Below are 27,796 nucleotides of genomic sequence, written 5' to 3'. Positions count from 1 at the left end.
CAGCCAATTGTACATATAATTTCATATATTCTTTTGTTTATCGGATAGACTGCAGTGATATTAGCGGAAATGAATGTGAATAGCTCTTGTTTACTGTTGGTATTGGTACCCCTACTGATCATCGGATTACAGTCTGGCGTAGGTGAGTTTGATAAGAATTTCAAATATCCTAACTCATTCGTGGTTATGGCTGGCCAGAACGATTCGAGTACTGAAGTCCGTGTCGTTTAGTAATTATACACCCTTTATTACGGTATTATCATCGTAATATAATATCGTATATACCAGGGGTCGCCAACTCAAAACGGGTAGCGGGCCACTTTTCAAATTTCGTAGCGGCTGCGGGCCGCATAAATTCAATATCGATTTAAAGTAGGCCACACAGCTTTGCAACCACGTTTTGGAATTTACGTCAGTACAACACTGTGCTACCTAGCATAGGCGATGGGCATCGTTACCACAAAAGAACTAATATTTTTATCAAAGGACTACAAATACAGCAAAAATCATGATTATCAGTTTCATTTATTCTGAACCCCGAGCTGTGCTCGATACCTGACAACGCTTCTCAGCGACTAAGGAATCGATATTGCGGCAAGCGAGAGACGTTACCAGCTGAAAGACCATCTCCACGCAAAGCTTGATTTTAATGGGGAAGCCCTCCAAGCCGTTTTCTAAGCTTCTCGGTCATGGTAGTGTTTGGGCCATTGCACGTCAAGGCAATATCCCCACGCCCATTCATATCAGCTGATTCTCCCTCTACGGAATGCTGTTGTCATCGTCAAAGTCGTTTTAGTTAGTGAGGAATAATGATGTTGGGCTCTAGAGAATAGCTTATTTTGAGAAAAAAAACTATATGTTGAAACTGTAATAAATTTCAGCATTTCAAAATGCTTTTATTAGCATTCTTCCGAAATCTCAAATCAAGTCGCGGGCCGCAAAATATGACCTCTGGTTGTGACCGCTGGTACATACCTTTTTCGTAATTTACAAAAAATGTCGTGGTACGAATTACATAAATCTTCTCGTACGGTGCTGTACCGATTCCCTAGTTTTAGATGGAACCATCCAGACTTTATTGTAAATGAAAGAACTGCACAGCTCAGCTCTTCATTGATCCATAAAAGTGCATAAGCATAGTCAATAATATAGTCGGCTACGCAAGAAATAAACTCACTAATATGGTAAAGAAATTAGATCATTGAGCGTATCTTTTGTAATCTTACGCTTCCGTTTCATATACGTTATAAACCCAGCATAAACTCGATAAATCATGCATTTGCAACACCGTACCGTTATGTTGTAATCCTCGATATCACTTACTTTAATATCATTCCTCAAAAAGAAGCATTGGCATATACGCATGGGATAATCTCGGGTTGTATTTGAAACAAAAAATAATTTCAAACAACCATGTTCAAAATCTATTTTTTCTTGCCACGATTTCCATTTTGTGGTGTAAGTCCGTAAATTGAGAAGTTTATGAAGAACTTAATTATGAGGCGATTTCGGGAAATCAAATATATTCAATAATTCCTTAGAACTGAAATGGCGTCAAATTGACTGTCGGGTTGATGCCGTAATACATTCTACCCTTTGAATACCGGCGTCATAATTGCATGAGATTGGGCCAATGCTAGCTTCTCATAGACACTTCTTAGGAGTATATATAGTGGTAATAATCAGTAATGTCAATATTCCAATTTAACTGATTCATCAAAGCACCAAAGCAAATCCTCGCTGCGATATCACAATGATATTCAATCTGCGGATTTGTGATAGTCAGGTCGTGCAGTTGCGTAGGAGTATCTTGGCTTTCGTTGAAAATGCCGCTCTAAGTAGACTGCAGCATATTTTGAAATAGCTTCATGATGAAGCATTCTCTTCAATAAAAGTAATTACAAATAATGTGCATTGTCTCAGAAGTTCTATATTGCTTGAGAAAGTAGCCTCACTGTCTCAGCGATAAGGACAAAAACAAAAGACAAAAAAGGGAAAACAAATGAGGCAAATAAAAGATCTATAGCCGCCTCAAAATTGAACCTTTCGAGCTTTCGCCGACGCAAAATCAGCGATAAAATCTTCGAAATCAAGTTTTTGAACGATGTCTATTTTTGTAGAAAGAATCGATAGAGCTGATAGCCGATCATCATTCATAATAGAACGTAAATATGACGTTATCATTTTGGGCTTTGAGAAACTCCTCTCACAGCTCGCAATTGAAACACCAATGGTAAGATGAAGTTTCAGACACAAGCATAAATATGGACCAAATTGTAAGTCGTAACAAATTTGATCATGATTAGCCACCTTTATATTCACTATATTGAGTCTGAAATCACCATTACGACATTGCGTTTTCTTTCTCGATAACAATTTGTTTTTTATTCATATAGAATGTGCTGATTCTGCAGCCGGCAATCAGGCGTCCAATGATTCAGCTCCATCAGCGAAGGTAATTACGTTGCATATTGTTCCTGCATTTACCGCATATATTATGCATCCAATGGTTGACAGTATATATTTATACTTTTGTGTTAATCGAAACCCACTTTGTCACTTATTAGCATTTCAAGGTAGCTTAATTACGCTTCTCCTTATTGAGTTTTTTATTGAACTGTATCCGTAGAATAATATTCATCACGACATGACGATGACTTTTAGTGCCAGATGCTTTCAGAGCCGTTGCTCACCGAGTTTACGCTTAGAAAACGCCTGATAACTTTTACCATAATAGCGGCAGCCTTAGTTGATGTAATGAATGATCTAATCTAGATATGAAACATGTTATAGGATATATCGAGGAGTTGGGATATTCAAAGTGGAAGACCTTTTCAAATTTGTGGTGATGCAATTATGCGTGGCTATTAACAGGGTGAACTGCCGCTGTATTTTGATAATCTGTTCAACATACCTTCAGATACCCACCAACATCAAACCAGATTTTTTCTAACATATCTCTGTCTGTGCAACATCACTATAACAGTCCTGCACAAAAATCAATCAGTTTTATTGGTGTCAATATTTGAAATAAAGTTCTCACTGATCTTCGTAATTTGAGTCCTGGAAGCTCGAAAAACAATGTTTCGATTTCCTGATCTCTAACTGCCGCTAAATCGTATTTGCAATGACCCTATTTAATTTTTAATTCTTCCATCATAATGTGTGTTGTTGCTCTTTGTTCTGACCTAGAGATAGGCTTTTATTAAACTTATCCTGTAACATACGACAAATGAGATACACAGTAGAAACAGTTCAAATATTATAACGCAAGACCCAACGCCTGTCCTAAAGCAACTGTCAACGGATTGCGTAGTCACAGCCCTACATGTAAGGAGAGTGAGCGTAATCAACGTGGATCAATCAACTAATGATGGAAAGACAGATAACATATGGTACATTCTCTCTACGTAAAATATTTGTGAAACAAGTATGTGATACATTGTCAATAATACGGTACTGCGTTATATCGATCTACGGCAGGGCCGGGCAACATACGGCCCGCGAAGGTATTTTGACCGGCCCGCCGAGAGTTTTTACACTGAAAGTGAAATTTTACTCTGAAAGTATTGACAAATTTTATGCGTCACAGAATGAATCCAAGTTTGCCAACCTGAGAAAGATGGACATTAAACTGATTGCTCTGTTCAGGTCTACATACATTTTCGACCATGAACCAGTGTTGGGATGACTCGAGTAACCTTTTTCGTTTGACCTGACTTGACTCGAGTCACCTTGTAAAAATGAATTGACTTGACTTGACTCGACGCTTCAGAAATGCAGATTGACTCATTACTCGAAGCAAAATTTACGAGTCAATTTCAAGTCATCAAGTAATCGATTTCGACTAAATCGCTGTGTTCAGATTGCCAACCAATTAATCAATGATTGTGTGTTTTACTGAGCCTCCATTGTTATATCAGAAATAAATTGATCGTAAACGCACTGGTCGGAGATTATACAACAGCTTACGTTCTAGTAAACTTGCTCACCTGAACCAACCCTCTTGTATATAATTTAAATGAAACGAATATCGCTCATACGTTTATAATTGTATATCTTGGATATGTAGGTGGGTAGGGCATTGAACTATATCATTTTTAAAATTTCCAAGGTTTCGTATGTTATCTTGTATTTTGGCTGATATTCAAAGACTAAGGCTATACCGCTATACTTGCGTAGTTGAGCAGTTCTACGTAAGCGTGAGCGATACAGCGCCTATAGCGCGTATAATAAACTCTTTATTCGTTCCTCGATTCAGAATAAATGAGTACTTCATCTGTATTTAAAGCAGTTAGCAAAATGTAATGACTTTGAATCATGTCTAGTACTTTGAAATCTTGACTTGACAATTGACTTGACTCGTGACTTGACTTGACTTGACTCGACTTGACTCGAGTCACCTCCAAAAATCAAGTGACTTGACTTGACCCGAGGCACTGTTGAAAATCGTCCGACTTGACTTGGCTCGAGTCAAAATATGCAATGATTCGAGATGACTTGTGACTCGAAGGTAGTGACTTGATCCCAACACTGCCATGAACATTGAACATTAACGAGGAAGGCTGCGTTCCAATATAACTGATGTTCGCGTGAAGTCTTTACTAAGCGTTTCCGCATACGACATGCAACCAGAGTTCAAAAAACTAGTTGACAATATTGAACGACCACAGATGTCTGATTGACTTCAATAGCTGTTGTAAATAAATTCAGTAATTACTGTGTTTAGTCTCAATGCTTTAAACTTAAAGTTTACATAAAATACATCCTTGTATAGGTGGATAAATACGCGATCAAGTTATAATGTATATATTCTGTAATCCGGCCCGCCATGTGCTTCATTTTCTAATATCCGGCCCGCCGACTGGAGAAGTTGCCCGCCCCTGATCTACGGCCTTCCGAGAACGCGTTGAACGACGAAGCGGTGGTCTTTCAGGTTCAATGTTCGGTGGCGAACTGGCGAGTCGTGGCGTCTTCGTTAGAGAGTTGTCCACCAGAACAATCTTCGCTCGGGCTGCAGTTACTGAATTCAATTCTGCTGGTTACGTCGGTGCGCGGTGAAATTTCTCGAACTGATACCGTAGTTTCCCTGCCGTCGTTAAGTCTGACATGGGCGTAAGCAGGGTTAGTCTCGAGAAGCTCCGCCTCATCCACCAAGGGTTCGTCCTTATTTCGCATATGTCGCATAACATAGATAGGATCTGGTTTCAGCCATGACGGAATGGAGGTGCTATTTGTCGAGCGGCGAGAGTGATGAAACATTGTCTAATGAGGAGGAGTGCAATTAGTCGATGTGCACAGCAACGACCGAATAGAAAGTAGAGCGTCCAATAGCACTTCCTCCCAATGGCTGAGAGGAGGACGTCAAGACGTTGAGGCTTCAGAACCTTGTCCATTGGAGCCGTAAGAATAAGTTTACTAAATTGTTTTTACCTAGAGATTGGCTTTATTAAACTTATTCTGTAACATACGACAAATGAGATACACAGTAGAAACAGTTCAAATAGGATAACGCAAGACCCAACACCTGCAGAGGTCTTAAACTCAAATGTGCTCGCGGGCCAATTTCCTACTTTTTGATGGCGCCGCGGGCCGCAGCACCAATGCTAGGGAAATTCAATGTATTTCAAAGTATGAAGCGAGAGCTCCGTTTATTGCGAGCGAAGTTAGTAACTGGCGAGTAAACGCATCAACATGCATGCATTGAAAAGGGACGCGCAAACATTCACAAATTGGCAATCAAATAATCACACGATCGACGAGCGCGCCTTTTAGAGCCGCTACACCATCCCCCTCCAGCGGCGGGGATCCTCAGGAACCGTAGCGAGATAGAGGATGCCTGTTGCGTTTCGATCTTCTTGCATTTTGAAGATCGCGCGGTTGCTCGATCTCACTTGGTTGCCGCGGTTGTCTGCCCCGTCTTGCAGGTTGTGCTACTTCCACTGGTTCGTTTAGATCCATATACGCCGGCTTTAGACGATCGACGGACACCACTTCTGTTCTGCCGCCCATGGATAGCGTAAATGATTTCGTCGATTTCTTCAGAACCTTGTACGGTCCGTCGTAAGGTTTGGTCAACGGTGGTCGGTGTGCATCCTTTCGAATGAACGCATATGTGCATTCTTTCAAACTTCCGGGAACTGCGGTTTTTGACGTGCCGTGTCGTGACATAGGACGTGGAAGGAGATTGCGAATCTTTTCCTGTAACGTTGGCAAATCCCGATGTGCGCTTTCTCCTGAAAAAGAAACAAAATCGCCGGGAACCGTCAATGGAGCACCGTACACAAGTTCGGCCGAAGAGGCGTCCAAATCCTCTTTGGGTGTTGTGCGGATGCCTAAAAGAACCCATGGTAGCTCATCCAGCCAGTTGGGACCAGTGAGTCTTGCCATAAGGGAACTTTTCAAATGTCGATGGAAGCGTTCCACGAAGCCATTGGCTTGCGGGTGAAAACTAGTCGTTCTGTGTAGGATCACGCCTAGTAGCTGATTGAGTTGGGCCCATAAATGCGAAGTAAATTGCGGTCCTCGATCGGAGGAAATGTGTGCTGGAATACCGAAGCGCGCCACCCAGTTGGCGATGAATGCCCTAGCGCACGTTTATGTCGTCGAGTCTTCCATTGGTATCGCCTCCGGCCAGCGAGTGAAACGATCTACTACTGTCAGCAGGTACGTTTTACCTTGTGACATTGGCAATGCTCCCACGATGTCAATGTTTACCGACTGAAAACGAGAAGTTGTAGGTGGATAATCCGCTAGCGGTGCCCGGATGTGTGTGTGTACTTTAGCGCGTTACACGGAACACATTGTTTTGCCCATAATCCGACCTCTTTCTTCAACCCATGCCATACAAATTTTGATGCCACCAGTTTTCGTGTTGTTCTGATCGAAAGATGCGAGAGTCCGTGTACAACTTCAAAGACTTTCCTTCGCAAGGGCGAGGGACTACTGGACGTGGCGTACCTCTAGAAGTGTCGCAAAGTAAGGTAAGGCCGGCCGTTCCAAGCGGAACGTTTTCGATGCGTAGATTTGATATTGCCGTACGATATGCTTGTACCTCCGGGTCAAGCTGGGCTTTCGCCATTGCCTCATAATCCAAGTCGAGTAACGGGTTCTGTACATTAGAAATTGCAATTCGCGAAAGAGCGTCAGCTACACGATTGTTTTTCCCATCAATATGCTGAATATCTGTGGTATACTCAGAGATTGCCGACAGGTGACGTTGCTGACGCACCGACCAAGGCTCTGATATCTTCGCAAATGCGAACGTCAGTGGCTTGTGGTCAGTAAAGGCTGTAAAGTTGCGGCCCTCAAGAAAATACCGGAAATGTCGAATGGCAAGGTGCAGAGCCAACAATTCCCGATCAAAAGCACTGTACTTGAGCTCCGGTGGTCGGAGGTGTTTACTGAAGAACGCTAATGGCCTCCAGCGTTGGTCTATGAATTGCTCCAAAACTGCCCCAACTGCGTATTGCGAGGCATCGACCGTCAAAGCAGTCTTTGCATCTGGTAAAGGATGATGCAGAAGTGTGGAGCTGGCTAGAGCTTCTTTTGCTTTTGCCATTGCAGTGTCCATCTCAGTTGTCCAAAGTAGCGCTTTTGGATTTCCGGAAAGAGCACCATAGAGAGGCATCATGATTTTCGCTGCCTCGGGTATGAATCGATGATAAAAATTGATCATCCCCGTAAATTCCTGAAGGCCTTCCACTGTTGTGGGCCGGGGGAATTTCAAAATTGCGTCTACCTTTCCGGGTAGTGGTTTAGCACCGTGATTATCGACCCGGTGGCCGAGGAAATCTATGACGGGTTTTCCGAACTGGCATTTATCGATGTTTATGACCAGTCCGTGCTTGGATAGCCTTCCGAAAAGTGCGTGAAGATGTCGCTTGTGTTGCGAGAGCGATTCGCTCGCTACCAAGATATCGTCGAGGTAGACAAAGACAAAATCAAGTGACTGGCAAACCATGTCCATCATTCGCTGAAATGTCTGCGCTGCGTATTTAAGCCCGAATGGCATGCGTAGGAATTCGAACAATTCGAATGGTGTGGTAATAGCCGTTTTCGGAATGTCATCAGGTGCCACGGGAACCTGATGGTAGCCTCGCACGAAGTCGATTTTAGAAAAGACATTTGATCCCGCGAGACGCGCGGTGAAGTCTTGAAGATGTGGGATGGGGTAACGGTCTGGTTGCGTGGCGGTATTAAGACGCCTGTAATCTCCACAAGGCCGCCACCCTCCGGAACCCTTGGGCACCATGTGCAAAGGCGAAGACATTGGCTCGAAGAACGGCGGATGATTCCCAACTCTATCATTTTATTGAACTCAGTTTGTGCGATGGCGAGTTTATCAGGTGCCAATCGTCTTGCACGAGAATGAATAGGCTGTCCGGTAGTTGAGATGAGATGCTCCACCTTGTGCTTGGGTTGTACATGCGTAAAATGCGGGGTAATAATATCGGGAAATTCGGCTAAGATTTGCGCGTAGCAAGACCTTCCCGTGCTGACAGAATTAAGACCAAGCGAAACGTGTTCACTAATACCGAGAGGAACGCTGGTTAGGGAATGCAAATGAATAAGGCGATGGTGTTTGACATCAACCAGCAAATCTTGCGCCCTAAGGAAATCTGCTCCCAGCAACGGCTGGGACACGTCAGCCAAGGTAAATTCCCAACCATATTTGCCTGACGGGAAAACCAAAGAAAGACGCTTGGTTCCGTAAGTACGTATGATGCTTCCGTTCGCGGCCGTAAGCAGCGGACCAGAGGTTTTGTGTCTCCGTTCGAGCCTGGTGGGTGGGAATACGCTCACTTCCGCCCCGGTATCGACAAGAAAAAGGAAGTTGGACCTCAGGTCTTGCAGGTAAAATAATTTGTTGCCGGTTGCCCCGTTTACTGCGGACAACCGGCTTTGTCGTTTTCCTGCTGCCAAGCACAGGAAGGGCAACATTGTCGTGCCTTCTTGCCAAATCGTCGATGGTAGAAGCAGAAGTTTGAAACCGTTTCCATCGTATTAGGACTGGTCGGTTTGTTCTTACTCAATTTACTAATTCTGTAATCGCTGGATCTCGATAGCCACATTTGATCCGCCCGCTGAGCCAAATCTCGGGGGTTATCTAGATCCTCTTTTGCCAGCACTATCCGTATGTTTTCCGGCATTTGCTGTAAGAATAAGTGTTTGAAAAGGAAGCAGGGGTGATGATCTCCTAGCAGTGCGAGCATTTCGTCCATCATCTCTGTCGGTTTTCTGTCGCCAAGAGGTGACATATTTAACAGACGTGCAGCTCGCTCTTGTGGAGACAAGGCAAAAGACTGTAATAACTTGCTTTTGATCGTGTTATACTTCTCTGCCTGTGGAGGATTGTCCAAGAGTTCTATCAGTCGTTTTGCTGTGGTCTGATCTAAAGCTGAAACTACGTAATAGAATTTGGTTTCATCTGCAGTTACTCCTTTCAAGGCGAACTGTGCTTCCGCCTGTCGAAACCAAACTCGTGGCTCCTCTGCCCAAAAGGTTGGAAGCTTAACAGCTACCGCATTCTGCTTGCCTGCTTGCTGATCCATGCTCGTAGTGCAGGAATACGTTCCTGCTCGTTGGGGTCACCCAGTGGCGGCTCGTGACAATATCGGGTGGTGGGGCAAGGGCTGCGAGCGACTTTTATCAACATGACGTCACAATGGCGTTTTCCAACGTAAAAAAGTAACTTTATTATGGTCACATGAATTTCCCGACAACAGTGATTTTAACGTAGGTGCCGCGAGAGGTTTGCCGGTGAGCCGTGACTTGAAGTGTGGTAACAAATGTTTTATTCATTTATTTTTAATCAAAGGATTATTTTACAAAATGTACGTGAACTAAGAATCGTCCCTATGCCACGAATCAAGTATCAGGTCATCCTTAGTAGCATGCGTTTTGATTTCATGGTAGAGTTATAGATTACGCGAATCGATAGACGCTAAAATCCGACCGTCACCCCAAATTCGAAATCCGGATCCAGTCCGGCCAGGTAAAAAAACATTGAAATCCTGATCCGGCTCCTGAACCGGACTGTGGCCATCTCTGGTTACGACCAGGTGATAATAGGCAACCAAAGCGGAGGCACCCGGCGTACGATTGGATCAATAGACTGGACAACTTCTAGACCTCTCATTTTCGCTCTAAAGGCAACTACGTACGGAATAAAGATTCAATACGATTCATGTTCGCACTTGACTTGACCTGACTAATTCCAATGACTAGAACTCGAGAGATTGCGTAAGCCTAACTGGAAAGGTCAACGAGTTCGGACACATACGCAATTGTTATCTCATAGATTGGGCCTGTCATATTGAATCCAGAACATCAATTTGAATGGTCTTTGAAGAACTAAGGACAGCAGCCTCGGAACTTCGGTCTCGGAACAACGTAGGACATTTTGGCCTTGAAACTGGAGACTGTGACACAACACATACGGCTTACTGTCTATAAGTCTGCTGCGAAATCGCCGTTGGAAAATATATTAATATATAAATACATGAATAAAAGCCGTAACTTAGTATACTGTTACAAGAAATCATCGAGAAGTAGCATACGCAATCTCATAACCCATTCCGGTATGGTACACTGTCAAAATCAATGCAAACAGACGAACACCGAACTTTGAGTAAAATAGATCGAGGAATAGGCTGATCGAATGATCAGCTGTTAGCCGACATCGAAAATGAAATAGCTGTCGCAATTGACAGGGGATTGTAAGCAAATGGTTGGAAGGCCACAATTTCACAGTGAAATGGACATTGGCGAACATAAAATTATGTGAATATTTGAATGCAAACCGAGAATCTTGGTTAGCTGTTTCATGCGATCATCATGGAAATATCATCACCGATCTCGTTATGGAACGCAGACTATAGATTAGCACAGACCGACACCGGCTTTTGCGTGAGATCCGCAATGACGTAGGTAGGCTAAGTATCAGATCAGCGCGCATCTCTACCATACTCGACCTCGAAAACGAAATAACTGCCTCAATCATTGAGTGTCAACTTTAAGACTTGGCACCGCGTTCGATACTAAAATCAAGACATACCGTGTGAAAGCTCATGACAGATCTAGGTATGGAACATCGTTAAAATCAATAGAGACCAATAACGGCTTTTGCGTAAATTTGTTGGCGATAAATAAGAGTCAGCTCTTACTCGACTTTGGAAACGAAATTACCACCCACATAGTTCAGTGACAAACTTAAAACTTGTTACAGCGGTCGATACTAACACTTACCGTGCCAAATGTCATGACCGATCTCGGTATAGAACATCGTCAAAATCAATGGAGACCAATACCGGCTTTTGAGTAAAATCTGTTTGCTGTACTATGTACATGATAGATCAGCACACACTGAACTTCGGAAACGGAATTACTACCATTATCTTTAAGTAGCAAGCCTGAAACTTGGAGCAGTGTTAAATACTACCTTCACGACATATCATACCAAGTTTCAAGAATTATCATGGTGCGAAACACCGTCAAAATCGACCTATACCAGCAAAGGTCGACTCAACGCATATTACGGTAACCGAGTTCAGATATAGATACGATTGTTACATCACACCTTAGGGGCTAGTAGGCATATTTGCCCCGGTTGCTCGGCCATTTTACGAATAGGAGAGAGTTAATCACCGTTTCTTTATTGTGCGCGGCTTTGAGAGAATAGATAGTGAAAGCTTGTTATGAGCGCTACCGGGGCAAGCCCCGGCTAGGCATTCACAAAGCGAAAACAGAAGAGAATTCGATTTTCGCAGAGACTTCGCTATGTATGGGCGTTTGCAAGCGAAAGCACAAGAAGAACGCGGGTTTCGCTGTGATCTCGGTATATATTGATTGCTGTGCGTCTATAAATGGTTAAATTGTTATTGAACAGAATTTTAGGTGGGGCAATGCCCCAGTTGCCCTATAGGACGAGCCGCCACTGGGGTCACCAATGAAGCGAGAGCTCCGTTTATTGCGAGCGAAGTTAGTAACTGACGAGTAAACGCATCAACATGCATGCATTGAAAAGGGACGCGCAAACATTCACAAATTGGCAATCAAATAATCACACGATCGACGAGCGCGCCTTTTAGAGCCGCTACAAGTAGGTCTTATTTCCTGGTTTCGAGCATAGGCCTACTCCTGATAACTAGGCTATATTGATCATGTCATTACCGAAGTCAAATAGAACCAGCGTTTGATTTTACCTTCGGATGTTGGAACAGATCAATAACAACTTGAACATAATGGATCTGTGCCATAACAATAGAAATGTGCATTGCACATTGTGCAATCGCCGAAGAATCCATTTGTGTCACAGCTGTGAAGCGTAGGCTACGACTAGTTAATACTCGCCACATTAAATTGGCGATAATAACATATATAAAGATACCCAAGATGACACAGGATGTAACCAACTTATACATCAAAGGGGCAACATAATGTCAATGGCCGTCACCATACCTATACCTGCTTAGATATCTAAATAAGCTACGCAAGGCAAGCTACGACCTTTTGATGTTTTACTATTTCTCCTACCAGTTTGATACTTTGTTCATAGTGTCCTATATGGTGTGGACACAAGCAAATCTCACGGCTCAGTGAAATTGGTCTACGTCACACTTTCCATTAGGCTAAAGGCAATTTGACGGTAATTTTTTGACCGGCTTGTCCAGCATGAAATTTGATAAAACGGGTATCAATCGAAAGCTACCGCGGTACTGATTGCGAAAATATAAATTTTATCCTGCTCGTGGTCTTGGAACTCCCCAAAATATGCCTCGAATGTTGCATTGTAAGTGAGTTCGGTATTGTGACGCAGCCATGCCGTCTGAGCAGCTCAGAAGCAAATGCGCACGAGAGTGAGAGTGTGAATGCTCAATCTTTTGCGCAACAATGGCCAATACGCTTGCAGCTTGCGGTGCTCCTCACCTGGTCCCAGACGTTATTGCTGCGTCACAATACCAAACTCACTTACAATGCAACATTCGAGGCATATTTTGGGGAGTTCCAAGACCACGAGCAGAATAAAATTTATATTTTCGCAATCAGTACCGCGGTAGCTTTCGATTGATATCCGTTTTATCAAATTTCATGCTCGACAAGCCGGTCTAAAATTACCGTCAAATTGCCTTTGACCAAATGGAAAGTGTGACGTATACCAATTTCACTAAGCCGTGAGATTTGCTTGTGTCCACACCATATATGACACCATGGTTTGTTGCGTGCGTGGTTGTACCAAGTCACGGCATTCCGAGTCACGAAAGTCCTTCTCTGAATGTAACGTTTGACGCGACGAGTACGAGTACGAGTAATTCTACAGAAGGTCGCGCCCAAGTCCAAATCACAATTTTCAGTCACGAATCATCAACGTGTCATGCTTTACCATCATAAACAAGTAATGTCACGTAATAGTTGATCTTCCACTGAGTGGTAACTTTTGAAAGTGATGTATTAGTGAAGTTTGATGAGTAGTTTCAGGCTTCTGGAGTAGTTTTAGAGCGATTTTAAGTTCTCAAATTAAAAAAAAATTAATAGGTAAATATTGTCGAATACTTCGAAATCTAAAATGCCGTCGCGGGCCGCACAAAATGGTCTCGCGGGCCGCGTGTTTGAGACCTCTGACCTAAAGCCACTGACAACGTATTGGGTACTCACAGCACTCCGTAAGTAGAGTTAGCGTAATCAACGTGCACCAATCAACTATTGAAGGAAAGACAGTTAAGAAATGGTACACTTTTTTGTTTCAAAGTTTTTATTTGTCATTTGTTTTTATTAGTTACTTTGATAATTGCTCCTGTCCTGGGTCGTTCGGCTTTGAAGACTTTGTTATGTCGAGCCTTCCGTCTACCTTTCCTTGTCGCATTTCATCCAGGTGTATTTTTGTTGTGAATCATGTTGATTTGTAATGTGGACAAATAGAGATTCTCTCTCTCTCTCATACTCTCAATGTGTATTTGTATTATTCACTTTTACTACAATTTTCACAGCAACAAGCATATATAGCTGTCAATGCCCAGCAGCCATTGGCTTATCAAGACTATCCGTCGCAACCACAACCTCAATCCGCGCCTATATATTACTATCAGCCTACCTACGGGCCGCCCCGTCGGCGACAATCGGGCAGCCGAGGACGATCTTTACTGCTATATTATGCATTGTCAAGTAAGATATTACCGTATTGATTACAATGTAGTTGTTAGATTAGCGTATAACATAGTAAACCGACTCAGAGGTTGTTTCGCACCATAACACAAGAGCTCCCTAAATATGTTCTTTTGAGACACAGTCAGTCGATCATATATCCCGTCCTATGGCAATTACAAAGTCGGCCAGCCTCGTTTTCGACACATTCTGGAATTTAGTTAAGACATAAAACAGATGCCTGACTTTAAAAGCGGCTCTTTGCAATTCTTACGTCATGAAACCCTATAGTTCAATTCTAGGTAAGGTCACTTTTATTACGGAATTCTAAATGTAGACGTACACTTTTTAATACAGAAGTCGTTATCGTTAATAGCGAACCCAACATGCGGAGAAAACGAAATGGAAACTACTGTTCCCACTGGTTTCGGTGTTCATGCACAGTTGCACACCGAATCGCATCACATCGAGAGAGGCTAATATCCAGATAGCGGGAGTTAGGTTTAACTACAGTCAGGTTACTGAGCTGAGAGTTGATTACCGCCCGAAATTAATGATGGTCCTGCGCGAAATTTTGTATGTTGTCACTGGTAATGTATGTAATGACCGCCGATTTATTCACGAATCAAGTTGTTAAATCACCTTCACGTATGGCTGTATCGCATTTTTGTTTTGCTTTATGGCAAAGTTACTATGACGTAATCATGATGATACGCGGCTTTATGTATAGGTACTAGGTGTATTCATGCGACAAATTCAGCTCTTGCCACTATTTTTGCTTGTAATGATGTTTTCGAAACTACTTCAAAATTATGCGAGTCAGTGACTTCCCTTCTTTGGTAGCGCTATGAAAATAACGTTTCGGTTTTGTCTGTTATTAAACTTGACAGTATTTCCACACTTTAATTTTGTCGAGTTATACAATGGCTATTTTGCGTGCGATTCGGTGAGTAAAGGGTCGTCCTTGCACTGTCAGAGACCAGTCTCGCTCGTTGATCATCTGGTACCGTTTGAGAATATGGAGAAATTTAGACAGTGACAATTTCATCGGGTCTAGATGGGGTGGCAGGTTGTTGTTTCCGTATGGCGTGTTGTATTAATGCAATAATGCTTCACTTATAAAAGGAAAACCAAGTTGCGTCATTACTAGTGGTAGATCAGGGGTGGGCAAACTACGTGAAACGTAATTGCCTTAATTCGGACCACGAGTGTGATGTTAGATTCGCTACATGAGCAAGTTTATTGTTGTAAGTGCTGAACTTGGAAAGCCCGATTCGCAAGTGTGTTAGATAGATTCGTTCTTTGTCTGTGTTGAAGTATTTGTATTTATAATATTTCTATATTGTAGAAGACTATTTAAAGGTAGCGCGGTTATGATGCTGTCAGCATTGTGTGTTCTGGAGTTGAACCAAAAGTACAACCAGCAAATCTATGAACGAATCGCTGCTCAGTGCTCACATACTCAATTTCACATCTAGTTCTAAGAATCGGGAAGCCCGACTTTCATCCCTAATTTTGACAATGAGGACGGCCAGCTTATAAATTCTCGTGTACGTTATCATAAAATTAATGCTTGGTTTGTTTTAAATGTACAAATACGTATATATTATTTCCATGTTCTCGGTCACTATGTAATCAATAATAATATAGAATATTGGATTAGTATCCCAATTTGATATAATGCGGCCCGCGAATGGATTCAAATGTTGAATGCGACCCGCGAGCTCAAAAGTTTGTCCACCCCTAGTTTAGATTTTACAGAAAGCGAGTAATTACATTACAATTTTACCATACTCTACAAAAATTGCGTCAATGATCGTATTGTGGACCGGACCAAAACAGCTGGGGATTGCCAACCCATGCTGTAGGCCAGGGGTCACCGACCTTTTTGAAACCAAGAGCTACTTCTTGGGTGCTGATTAATGCGACGTGCTACCAATTACTCCCGCCGTTTATTCGTGCTCGGTTGGATTTCTTCACTTAGTTAGACATTCAGAGCACTGGCAGGGTCTCGGCACCTTACCAGACTCACACTAGCGTCTCCGGGCTCAGTTGCGTTTCCGCAATGCGCGTCGAAGCGCCGTCGAGACCGGTATATTACCTAGATTCCAGTTAAGCCTCCGCATGGGCGAAGACGAGCGACGGCTCGATCGAAAACTGCGTTCGTGTGTTCCTTAGGGCAGACTGACCCATGTTTAACTGCTCTTCATATGAAACCTTTCTCCACTTCGACTTCCAAAATGTCATTCGAATATTTGCTACTGCGACCGCGGGCGACTCGTTTGGTTCTCCCAAGCTACTGGTCGCTCGCGGGTCCCGCGTTGGTGACCCTTGCTGTAGGCCATATTGTCGGATATTCACTCTCAACTCTTCGATCGAAGTGCGGACTCTGTCACGTCACGATATTGCCGACATCGGGTTACCCACTCGTTATAAATATTAATAAATGTTGATTACACAATAATGAGCGTTTGATGTATCGATGTTGACGAGCGCACGCGCGACCCAACAGATCCGTCGTACGGCGTGCGTGCCAGCTATATTATTTGCTCGTTTGTCGAGTCCGTTATCTCGACTTTTCGTCAATTAACTCTCAATCGTAAACCCATTATCGCTGTCAGCTGGTGGCTATTTGGACGTTGGTTTTCTCTGTTTTTTTTTAGCCGGGACTTGGAATTGTGCAGGTTTAGCGTATTTTTGGAGCGCCTATTGTTGTCTATAGCATTGGGCGTGGCATGGGCGTAACAGTTAGGATGACGTGGCGCAATCCGATTGTGTGCCATAAAGGAGTTGAAACAGTCCGGAGGATGTCGTAGTATCTACTGCATTCGACCACTTCCTCAGTATCGGTATCAGTATCAGTTTATTAATATTTTAATCCTTTCAAAACACCACCAAACTGCAATACAATGAAAAGATAGTGAGGTGTCGAAACGACTTGGAGTAGTCCTTGAGATCTGACACCTACCTGGGCCTAGGCTATGCAAAGAGGAGTATAAAGAGGTTCACGTAATAGTCCATCATCGTGGCACCGATTACATCGCGGATGCCCGCTGAGTTTGCATTGGCATGTCTTGAGTCTGAAGAGAGTGGTGAAATGTCGTCAAGCTAGCCTAACGAGTGAGACGTCAATAATCGAGCCTAATCCCTAACATGCTGAATTCGATGCTTCACCAAGCTGAACGGTTATGATCAGCAGGATTAGTAAATAAATCTCTTCATGGCTTACACGACAGGGTTACCAATACGTGTTTGAGTCTATTTGTCCTATTTTTTCAGGAAATTGAAAATGTCCTTCGAGAATGCCTAAATGTCCTCCTCTTTGGCAATTCGTCGTCCTTTACAGCTTTTACAGCTATGGTATTGGATAGGGTTAACTGAAAATCGGCACAAATGACGCGAAATAGGTAACGCGGACGTTCGAGCGGGTCGTTTGAGAGTCAAATCGAAGTGATGACTTTATTTTAGTCAACACAAGATTTCCAGAGAATATTTCCAAATCAGCTGTTTTCAATGTCGGTAAACTAACTTTTATGATTTGGTAAAATTGTCCTCCTTTCCCGATTCCAAAATAGGGTAACTCTATTACACGATAGCAGTTATGCGACCGACCCAGTATATAGCCTACGTATATACGTTTCATATATATATTCATGTATATATATTTCACTGAATACTTATATTTGACGTCCATGTATTAGTAGACCTGTGTTACGCAATCATGTTAATGACTCTATTGCTGATAGTTGTTGCACATTTTTATTTTTAAGACGTTTAATCAACCCAAAAGTTATTATGTTCTCATCTAATATTGTTGGAATAGAAGTATCATAACTTCAATAAAAAAGTAATATCGTTATGATTACCTCTATGAGTACCAAAATCCGAAACTGATTTATTTATGTATTCATCTTCATGTGTTGCAGTGTTGACTAAAACGACGACGACGCCAAGTACAGGTAAGTCAGATCGCCTTTGCGTAGGAGGATTTTACTTGCAAGGGTCAGCTACTCCCGATCTACAGACTTTTTGGCTTGTTAAAATTATATATTGTTGCATCTCTGATGATGATCGTAACGTCGTCTTATCAAAATGCTTCAAGCCATCGATGTCGTGAATATCGATTTTTTTTTCAATTGGCCATTGCCTGCAATTTTTCTAATTGACGATGGTGACTCTATATTTTGTATTTACGTAACCGAATAAGTGGCGTTGCGCCATAACTTTGTGGGATTTATTTTGTCGCGAACAAAGTCCTCCTGGCTCTACGCCGACGTCCGCATGTTGGATTTAGGTTTCATCATAAAATGCCTCCGTCCTCACGAAGTGGCGGCTTATTGTTGATTCCTGGGATCCAGGATGGATTAATGAAAAGGTGCATATCAGACAGAATCTATAGAAAATACTAAAGAATACCATCTTCAATCGATCTCTATACCATGCTATACTGTTCTCGGTCACATAGTTGCTAATAAACTTTAGTTCCTTAATCTTCCGGCCTGAACCAGGAGTTCTGAATCTGAGGTACGCGAGGGAATCTTCTGAAAAATCTGTGATAATTATCTGCCACATCAATTTTAATCCTTATGTGACAAGTGGAAATGCAGCGTTCAAGGCTCAGATCACGCTTTTACACTGCCGTATAACGTTACTCTCTACAGTAGTGAATTTCTGTTTCTCTACTGTTACAAAAGAAATTGTATATTTTCAGTGTGCAGCTATGGGTCATGGTCAACTTGTTCGTCCGCTTGTTTGGGAACGCAAACGAGGACGGTCACATGTTCTGGTGTAACAACTACGCAATCACAAAATTGCAACACACAACGTAAGCTGACGAGGCCTAATGCAATAAAGGGCGTGAGATACGCGCACGCTGCGTGAGAAGTTACGTGCCAAAATATCTCGAACAAGACCGATCGTTTTCCCGGGTGTATAACTTGGCTCATGGGTTCCTACCTTTACCATTTTGTTTTATTTTAACATGGTGGAAGTAGGCCACATCCCAACCATCCGCAAATATATCCAGAATTAAACGTCAGTCATAATGGCAGTGTTACTGAGTAAATAGGCGCATTCAAAATCCCTGCGGTTGGCCGGTCTTTGATACCTTTTGGCGAACTATGAATTCTTCTTGGCCCGCACTGTTTTACTAACGAGCACTGAAAACAGCCTCCAGTCAGAGACAGGAGATCATACCTCACCACTATATCAAACTAACCAACAAAAAAACGAACCCCAACGATTGTGCGACGCTAAAGAGCAATACCAGAGCATACATTATATTGATAGCAGCAGCTGCATGCAGTGGGCTGGATATTTATCCGTTCCTCAATTTATTACGAAAAATTTGTAGCGATGTGCACCTGATTTTTTGACGATGAATCGGTCAGATTATCAGCAGGCTTGTTACCAAGTCACAAGGATCCGAGTCACAAGTCAATCTCACTTTTATAATTTTGACTCGAGTCAAGTCGAGTCATTTGCAATTGACCACCGAGTCAAGTCCGAGTCCAAGTCAGTGGCTAGAGGGTCGAGTCCGAGTCATGGTATTATGACTCGAGTCCGAGTCCAAGTCATTGTGTTGATTGCTTAGTTTCCTGTTAAAGTCTTGTTAAACCCACTTTTTATAACTCTGTTTGGTGATATCAAATGGTTCGCATTTATAATATACTAATTTTCCTCACTTTTAACAGTTTCTGGTCGCATTTTCAAGCACCAGTACCAATATACGAAATACCGATAGTTTGGTTACTTAACTAATCTTCGAAATTACAATGAAATGTCGGTCTTGTCCGTTTGAGTCTCGAGTCATATGACTTGGTTCGAGTCATGCTCAATGACTCGAGTCCGAGTCGAGTCAATACACAGATTGACTCGAGTCGAGTCGAGTCAGTTCCGTATTTTGAGAAAATGACTCGAGTCAAGTCGAGTCATCAGAAAATCGTCACTCGAGTGGGACTCGAGTCATTACAACCCTGATTATCAGCATGGAATACATGCGTTACGAAGGTGTAATGTCACTTAGGAGCAAATATATCGGATTGAGAATGCAATATAGAGCATCACGCATGAAGTGTATAATCGTAAATCATTGAATAGTAATCCATTCGATCCTAACCAATACAGCGCTATGTTCTCTTAGCGGCGTTGATATTATTTTATTGCATTTTATACAGTTGGATTTCAGGCAAGCGGTTGGTACCGCGCAGCTAACTGCTACGATTACGTGGTCAGCCCCTCGGCCACGTTCACGTATGACGAGGCGGTGGTTGATTGCGAAGAAACAGGGGGACGTTTGGCTTCGGCGGGGATAAGGGACGTTGATATTCGTTTGTAAGTTCAGTTAAAATTCTTATCATGCCGTCTTGGATACGATACGGGAGCGACATAATGATTCAGAAATCAAACCTCTCGAGTTCGGTAATCGAAATCTGATCTGAAAACTCGACACGATTCTACAGCAGTCCACAATTATACGTGTCCTTGGTACACACAAATTGTATTTGTGTATGGCAGGGGCTTCCAGTCTTTTTGGCCAAAAGACCACATGCTTCGGTTTACGAATGATTTCTCTAACCTGCACTTGAGTATACATGACCTTTTTAGTAGGGTTGTCCAAAATTTGGAAAATCTTAAAAATACCCCGTGATTGTGTCTCATTCCATAGATTATTGATAAAAAATAACAATGAGCCCAAAAGAAGCTCACGGGAACGCCGTTAAGATTTCGGCCAAAGCGTTTTAAAGTAGCTGCCCAAGAATGGGCGTGCCACCGACCATGGAACGGCGAGAAGACTAGTAATCAAATAACCACGGCTCCTGATTGGCTAATTGGCTATGCTTCAATGATCATCACAACAACAACTTGCTGATTATGTGCTCAAGGAGTTTGCTACCGGTGGGGATTCTGAAATCGCGTTGTTGGTAGGTTGGCAGATGATGATTTAAGATTAATTCAGGACATGTTAAGGTACGAAATACATGATGAACAATAAACAGCTGCTTCACAAAAACTTCTACAGCATGACTGCTTTATTGGAAGGAAACGGCTGTAGCCTACATGCCGTGTTTTCACCGAGGGAAAGCAAAGGCGCTTATGCAAGCGGTAAACGAATTCCCCGTTTGGAAAGGATCCATCATCAGTCAACACAAATATAAAGCTTATCAATGACACGATACCGTAATTTGTGTGATCTTATTAGGCTCAAGCTTTAGTATATAGGTGACGTTTTGAATGATATTGGAATCGGCTGAATCAGCGGGTTATGCTTGGAACTAATCAGATGCTTACAGTAAATTGAATTCACTTGTTAGTGTTGCTAAAGTCCCTAATGATAACGCACACTCGTACAGGCTATGCCCAATGTGGTATGTCAAAGTCCCCATTGATCCCGCAGAAAATAGGTGTAAAGATAATCACAGACTATACTGCATAGTATCCAGCATAGTTTGGACATGATATCCAGCATTGTGCTTACTTTACACCTCTTTTCTGCAGCATCATTAAGGACTTTGACAACACTTACATGTGAATTCAATTTGCTGTAAGTATAACTCCCAAGCACAACCGGCTGATTCAGTCAATCCCTAGAGCATTCAAAATATCAACTATATACTACAACTTGAGTCCAATAAGCTCACACAAAGTATAGTGTCATGGTCAAGCTTTATATTTGTATTCACTGATGATGGATCCCTTCTGAAACGGGGAATTCGTTCACTACTTGCATAAACGTCTTTGCTTTCCCTCGATGAAAACACGGCATGTAGGCTACAGCCGTTTCCTTCACAGCAAAGCAGTCATGCTGTAGAAGTTTATGTGAAGCAGCTGTTGATTGTTCATCATGTATTTCGTACCTTAACATGTCCTGAATTAATCTTAAATCATCATCTGCCAACCTACCAACAACGCGATTTCAGAATCCCCACCGGTAGCAGACTCCTTGAGCACATAATCAGCAAGTTGTTGCTGTGGTGATCATTGAAGCATAGCCAATTAGCCAATCAGGAGCCGTGGTTATTTGATTACTAGTCTTCTCGCCGTTCTATGGTCGGTGGCACGCCCATTCTTGGGCAGCTACTTTAAAACGCTTTGGCCGAAATCTTAACGGCTTTCCCGTGAGCTTCTTTTGGGCTCATTGTTATTTTTTATCAATAATCTATGGAATGAGACACAATCACGGGGTATTTTTAAGATTTTCCAAATTTTGGACAACCCTTTTAGTAATCAAATTCACGGCGTCATTTTCGAAAAATAATTATCCGCTTAAGCAATATCTTGGTGATTATTTCAACATTTCCCTTACACGGACTCCCTAGAACTAGTTCGCGGACCCCTATGGGGTCCATGCACCCAAGTTTAAGATACCGTGCTTTACACATACAATTCAGAGCTATACTCCGACACACATTCCGTAGCGAAGTGTATAAGTCCGGCATTACGCCACTCACGAGCGAGTTAGAGCCGACTATATATACCTAAGTAGTGGCTTAGGTTTGTGGCGAACTAACGCGAAAACCGGGGGTGGCATGCTGACGTTTCAGGTATAGGCTGTGGTGGTGAGGTGGTGTTTCAGGTATAGGTGCGGTGGCATGCTAAAGGCGGAGACGGACAGGATGCGTAGCGTAAAGCTTGACTGCGTACTGGCAGTGTTACTCGTGCAGCAAAATATCTGCTTGGCATTGGCTCTTCTCGTTTCTTCTTGAAACACTGCATATAAGTAAATAGACAGGGCCACTTCCATCAGAAGAACTGCCAATATTTTACATCTCGTAGACGATGGTGTGGAAGGACCCCACGCACCCAACTCTCGCATATCGATCTATATATCATTGATTTGATATAACAACATATGTGGTGTCGTGATTGTCGACCATCTCATATTGCCCTCATCAAATATACAGAGTTGGCATATACAAATATACATGTTGGCATACTCCACTAAAATTGATGTTCTTTCGAATTCTCTACTAGTTGCTGACGATTACCCCTGACGAGTGTCAGCCGAAAATATTCGGGTTCATTTTAATATGAATATACTATTCAATTGATGTAAATTAGTACTGTTACTTCAAACAACAACACCACTGCCACCGCATCTCTTCTTCCTGCGACTCGCAACATTTAACAAAACATCACCCAGTCAGCCAAAGAAGACCGAAGCACCCGATGAACGACCAGCCGCCAGCGGTCTCGTATAGCGTATAAAGTTAAATACATTTTAACTCGACACGCGCTCGTTCGCTATACGCCAGACACGCGAAAAACGAGATGACGCTTCGTCGTACCCGACATGTCTGCATCGCATCCGCTTCACGCGCACTCCTGTATTCTTTACGCGCAGACCTCTACGCTCTACGCTGTACGTGTCCAGTCTGTCCCTGCTTTATGTCTTCAGGTATAGGTGAGGCGGCATGCTAACGTTTCGGGTATTGGCTGTGGCAGTGAGGTGACCCTTATCCAGATGGTGCGTTGGTATGGTGGTGATCGGTTGTGAACGTGAACTAACACTGTGGTGATAGTGGATAGGACATTTATCAAGTAGGCCTATACAAAACGTTCACACCATTACATGAAGTAACACCCAGATCAATATATACCACCGGTTGAGTCAAAAGTAACATTCGCGGTGAGTATAACAACAGTATCCTTATTCAGATGGTGCGTGACATGCTAACGTTTTCAGGAATAGGTCCGTTCGCGAACTAACATTTCAGGTTTTGGGAGTCTAATCCTTTTGTAACCTGAATATTACTTGACTTGACCAGCTTTCAGTTTCTTTTCGGATTACTCGATCGATCCCCATTCTGGTCTAACCCAAATTCTTTGCGAGGTTAATCCTTCGCGGTATAACCAAAGTTGAATCGAGACATGAATGAGTTAATTTGTCCCCTTGAAATCAAGATAATATTTTTTTAAACTCGTAAACATGGTACTGTCTTATACCCAATAATATGAATAATGTTGATCGCGTGCATGCCGGATTACACTGGTCAACAAAATGAAAAAAAAATTTTAGGCAGAACATCTGAGAGCCGTTTCTGGGGTTTTTGAGGTTGCTGATTACGAATATCACATTAGTTTTGTCAGATTGGCTCTCTGTCAGAAGATATTTATACCCCTAAAAAAGCCCCAAATTACTGTATTTACCCTTAAATATTTCACTTGGTGGGAAGAAAATCGTAGTTTTTTCTAATTTTATACTGCGCATAAATGGCTAATTTGCTATGAAGAACCCTCATGTCATTCTCAGTCATTCTATCAATATTGACATGGCATGATGCGAAATATTTGTTTGTCAAAAAAGCAGTTTGTCAAGCCTAAAAATTGTACTTTTCCAAAACGAAAATTCATCTTCTCCTGTATCAATTGGTCATTCTACCAAGATTAAAGAGGAGTATAAAACTATAAAATTTGTCCTTGAAAGGCTTAACTACAATACTTATATATGTGTCTCATTTCTTTTGACTGGTAAATGGATAATTTTCCACTGAGTCAACGAAGTGGGTATACCTAGTAACCCTATCAAACGAGAAGCTTAAATCTGGTATATTCGAATACCGATGAAAGATTCCAATTTCACATTAGGAGGAGTTCACAGCATGTAATTTCTCCTAAGATGTAGTAAATAAAAGTTTTTAGCTGATCACAAAGCACCCAACTACAAACAGTTGGTCCGAAAATTCGTATCTGCATATCGAAAACTTGGAACAAATATGAGCATAAAAGTTTACTTCCTGTTCAGTCATCTTGATATATTTCCCGATCATCATGTTGATTAGCAAGGGGAGAGGTTCTAACAAGACATCAGAACAACAATAAAAAGATACCAGGGCAGATGAGATGAACCATTGATCATATTATGTCAGACCGTTGCCGGAACCTTTCGAGAAACTGCACTAAATAGCTTACAGGCGAAAATCGTACAAAAAAGCAATTTCAATTTAAAATATATCAATAATATTGCATTCCAACTGATTATTTCAAATTTGCAATAGGTGGGTGACGTAAAACTGATTGAATTAATGCCACGTTATTTGAGTATCTAGGTAAATACTTCTATACATGACTGGAGTTTATTTATGTACATGATATCCGTGAAAGTCTGTAACTATGATAAATCTAATACCCCAAAATATAGTGCTGTTGCTGTATTTTGATTTAATATAGTCTTCTGTGTGTAAAAATAACAAGTAGATTGAATTTCTAAACTTTATAGTACCACTAAGCCGATTTTATATCTAGTCATTACCGCAAAAATAGGAGATTTTGGTCGAAATAGCCCCATGGGTTATCTCCACAACAAGAGCCAATTTGAAAAAACCAAGGTCATATTCGGAATCAGTGCCCTTCAGAACCCCCAAAACCACTCTTACTTTGTCTGCCTAAAAATATGTGTTGACCAGTGTTATTCGCATATTGATTTGAAACAAAGGGTTGAATCCCTACAACTCCATCAGCTGGTTATTTGTTGTCGCAATTCTGTTACTGGAAATGCAATCTCTATTCGTCTCGATATTTCAACTTCTTACAAAGTTCAAAAGAGTCAATCACAAAAAAAATCATCAAGTTTTAAAACCGCTTTGAACTTAGCCGACTATATAGAGATGGTGTGAACCTCTGAAAGGTTCAGGTTCGTGTGAACGCGAACATTTTCGAAAGGTTCTGTGTGAACGCGAACGTTAACCTCATGACGCCACATGACGTCATATTGCTAATTCCAACCCTATATTTTATTGAAATGATGGCCTATATTAAGGAACAAGATACCCAGCGACGACTCGGGTCACATAATGCCACAATGCTAAAGTACATATTGAAGATATAAAACGTCGCTAAATGTATCAACTGGGGCAATAAAATGACATAATAATCCCATAAAATCAATATCTTCCGTTGCTTTGCCAACAATTTCGACGAGGATTTGCAGGGGAATGTAAGCTTACGCCTTAACGGTCTAGGCCAGACCGGACAATGTATTTGGCGTGACTATTATTGCTACGTTGATATTGAGCAGAGTGTAAAACGGGTTTCTATACTTGCTACCGATATTACCCCATTAACAAGTTACACAGCAGTAGCCAACACCCCAATCGCACGGATTTGATTTTTATGATACAGTAAACATATGAAGTCAAGATCGACCACGTACGCCTGCTAGGTTTTTGACATCAGACAACGATATGAATCTCATTGATTGGTTGATAAGCATCATTCGCTGACTACGTAGTGTATTTCGCTCTTGATGTTGTGTGATTGTTGGTCATGGTCAAGCTCACAGCAGAGAGTCACTAAATATTCATAAACGGAAACCTGAATGAGCAAACTTTTGTAACAAAGCAAGTAAAATTTCTAAAATTGTCAAGGTGCGTGCTCGTTTAATGTTGATCTTTTTATGCTGCCAGCGCCATGCATAGAGTGGCCCGCAGTTGAAATGCAATAAATTCCAACCAAAGATGTTATAATGAAACGAAAATTGTAATATGTGAAAAAGGTTCACAGTGCAGAACCTTCTAAGGTTCGTTTGTGAACGTGAACCTCTAAATTTCTGAGGTTCACACACAGAACGCGAACGTGAACCTCACGTGCACACCATCCCTGACTATAGCACTGCAAATTGCAAACTGGATTAAGCGATTCATATTCCAGCCGACTATCGTTTTATTTAACTGTAAAAGTCGTTGTTATCCAATGTTGCAGGATCTGACGATTTACACAAACACCTAGGTCATCACGAAAGCAATTTGAAATAAGTTTGCTACATCCATCCATCTATCTTTTAGTTATATCTGGAATACAGAACATCAAATCGAAATATGGCTAACCAACTCAAAGAGTGTCTGTATGAAAAGTACACAAAATCACGCGAGTACACACATTCATCGCAATCTACTGTCGGATTATCCACGTCTACTGATAAAGAATATTATTGATCTCGCTAGTATTCTTATTTCAACGATCTATCTTTCTTGATTCAACTGTAAAAGGTTTTCATATCCGTAATACTTGAAACAAATCAGTTATTAATTTGATGATAACGCGCACACGCCAGAAATATTACCGATATTTTATGATTTAGTATTCCTGATCAACACATCCGTCAATATCAGAATACAAATCAAACTTTTTGTTTAATAATTGACATTTAAAATTGTAGAATTGGCTTCATTATAGTTTATTACGCCTAACGCTATCATCCCACCCCGCCTATACCCGAGAACGTTATCATGCCACCTCCGGTTTTCACGTTAGTTCACCACCCCACCCCTAAGAACCCCCTGTTAGTACGCCACCTATCTGAACAACTACTTACATAACACAGTTCGACCGAAGATTTCCGGTGCAACTTTCCTTTTCTCGCAGCGACGTGAGTAAGGCGATGCTGTTGGCCAATATCGATCCTGTAATCGTCTACATTGGGGTGGATAGAGCAACCGGGGAATGGGTGTGGTCGGATGGCGTTACGGCAGAGCCAGACGTGTGGACACTCACCGAACCAGGAACTACGACGCCTGATGACCATATCCGAATGGCAATTGGAAATCCGCGAAGCGGCCAAGATATAGATGGCTCCCAAGATTTTCACTATTTGTGCGAAAGGGCCGCTCAGTGATCAGTGATATTCTGAGTCAGGAAACATGAACGTGAAACTATA

At 42.0% G+C, this 27,796-nt stretch overlaps 2 protein-coding genes across 2 annotated transcripts; one reads left to right on the top strand and one right to left on the bottom strand.

Annotated features, from left to right (window-relative positions):
* LOC145456980 (uncharacterized) lies at positions 1–27,796 on the top strand. The gene is made up of 7 exons (XM_080335129.1): positions 1–142; positions 2,397–2,455; positions 13,989–14,163; positions 18,069–18,101; positions 18,854–18,967; positions 20,319–20,475; positions 27,505–27,796. Exons 1-7 carry the CDS (start codon positions 70–72, stop codon positions 27,752–27,754), a joined length of 861 nt encoding a protein of 286 aa, XP_080191255.1. The 5' UTR covers positions 1–69; the 3' UTR covers positions 27,755–27,796.
* On the bottom strand, positions 8,283–9,575 carry LOC145456981 (uncharacterized). Its single transcript, XM_080335130.1, has one exon. The coding sequence runs from the start codon at positions 9,552–9,554 to the stop codon at positions 8,886–8,888; it is 669 nt and encodes a 222-aa protein (XP_080191256.1). The 5' UTR covers positions 9,555–9,575; the 3' UTR covers positions 8,283–8,885.

The sequence above is a fragment of the Botryllus schlosseri genome, chromosome 15, assembly GCF_051294905.1.
Source record: "Botryllus schlosseri isolate E-star chromosome 15, Bs_hap1, whole genome shotgun sequence".
NCBI lineage: Eukaryota > Metazoa > Chordata > Ascidiacea > Stolidobranchia > Styelidae > Botryllus > Botryllus schlosseri.
This window is presented reverse-complemented; position numbering and strand designations above follow the sequence as displayed.

Bases quoted from the DNA above. Each gene is read 5' to 3' on its own strand.
- LOC145456980 (XM_080335129.1), top strand. From the start codon at position 70: ATGAATGTGAATAGCTCTTGTTTACTGTTGGTATTGGTACCCCTACTG. The intron at 18,102-18,853 runs GTAAGTCAGATC...GTATATTTTCAG, and splicing joins GACGACGACGCCAAGTACAG to TGTGCAGCTATGGGTCATGG. The intron at 18,968-20,318 runs GTAAGCTGACGA...CATTTTATACAG, and splicing joins ACAAAATTGCAACACACAAC to TTGGATTTCAGGCAAGCGGT.
- LOC145456981 (XM_080335130.1), bottom strand. From the start codon at position 9,554: ATGGATCAGCAAGCAGGCAAGCAGAATGCGGTAGCTGTTAAGCTTCCA.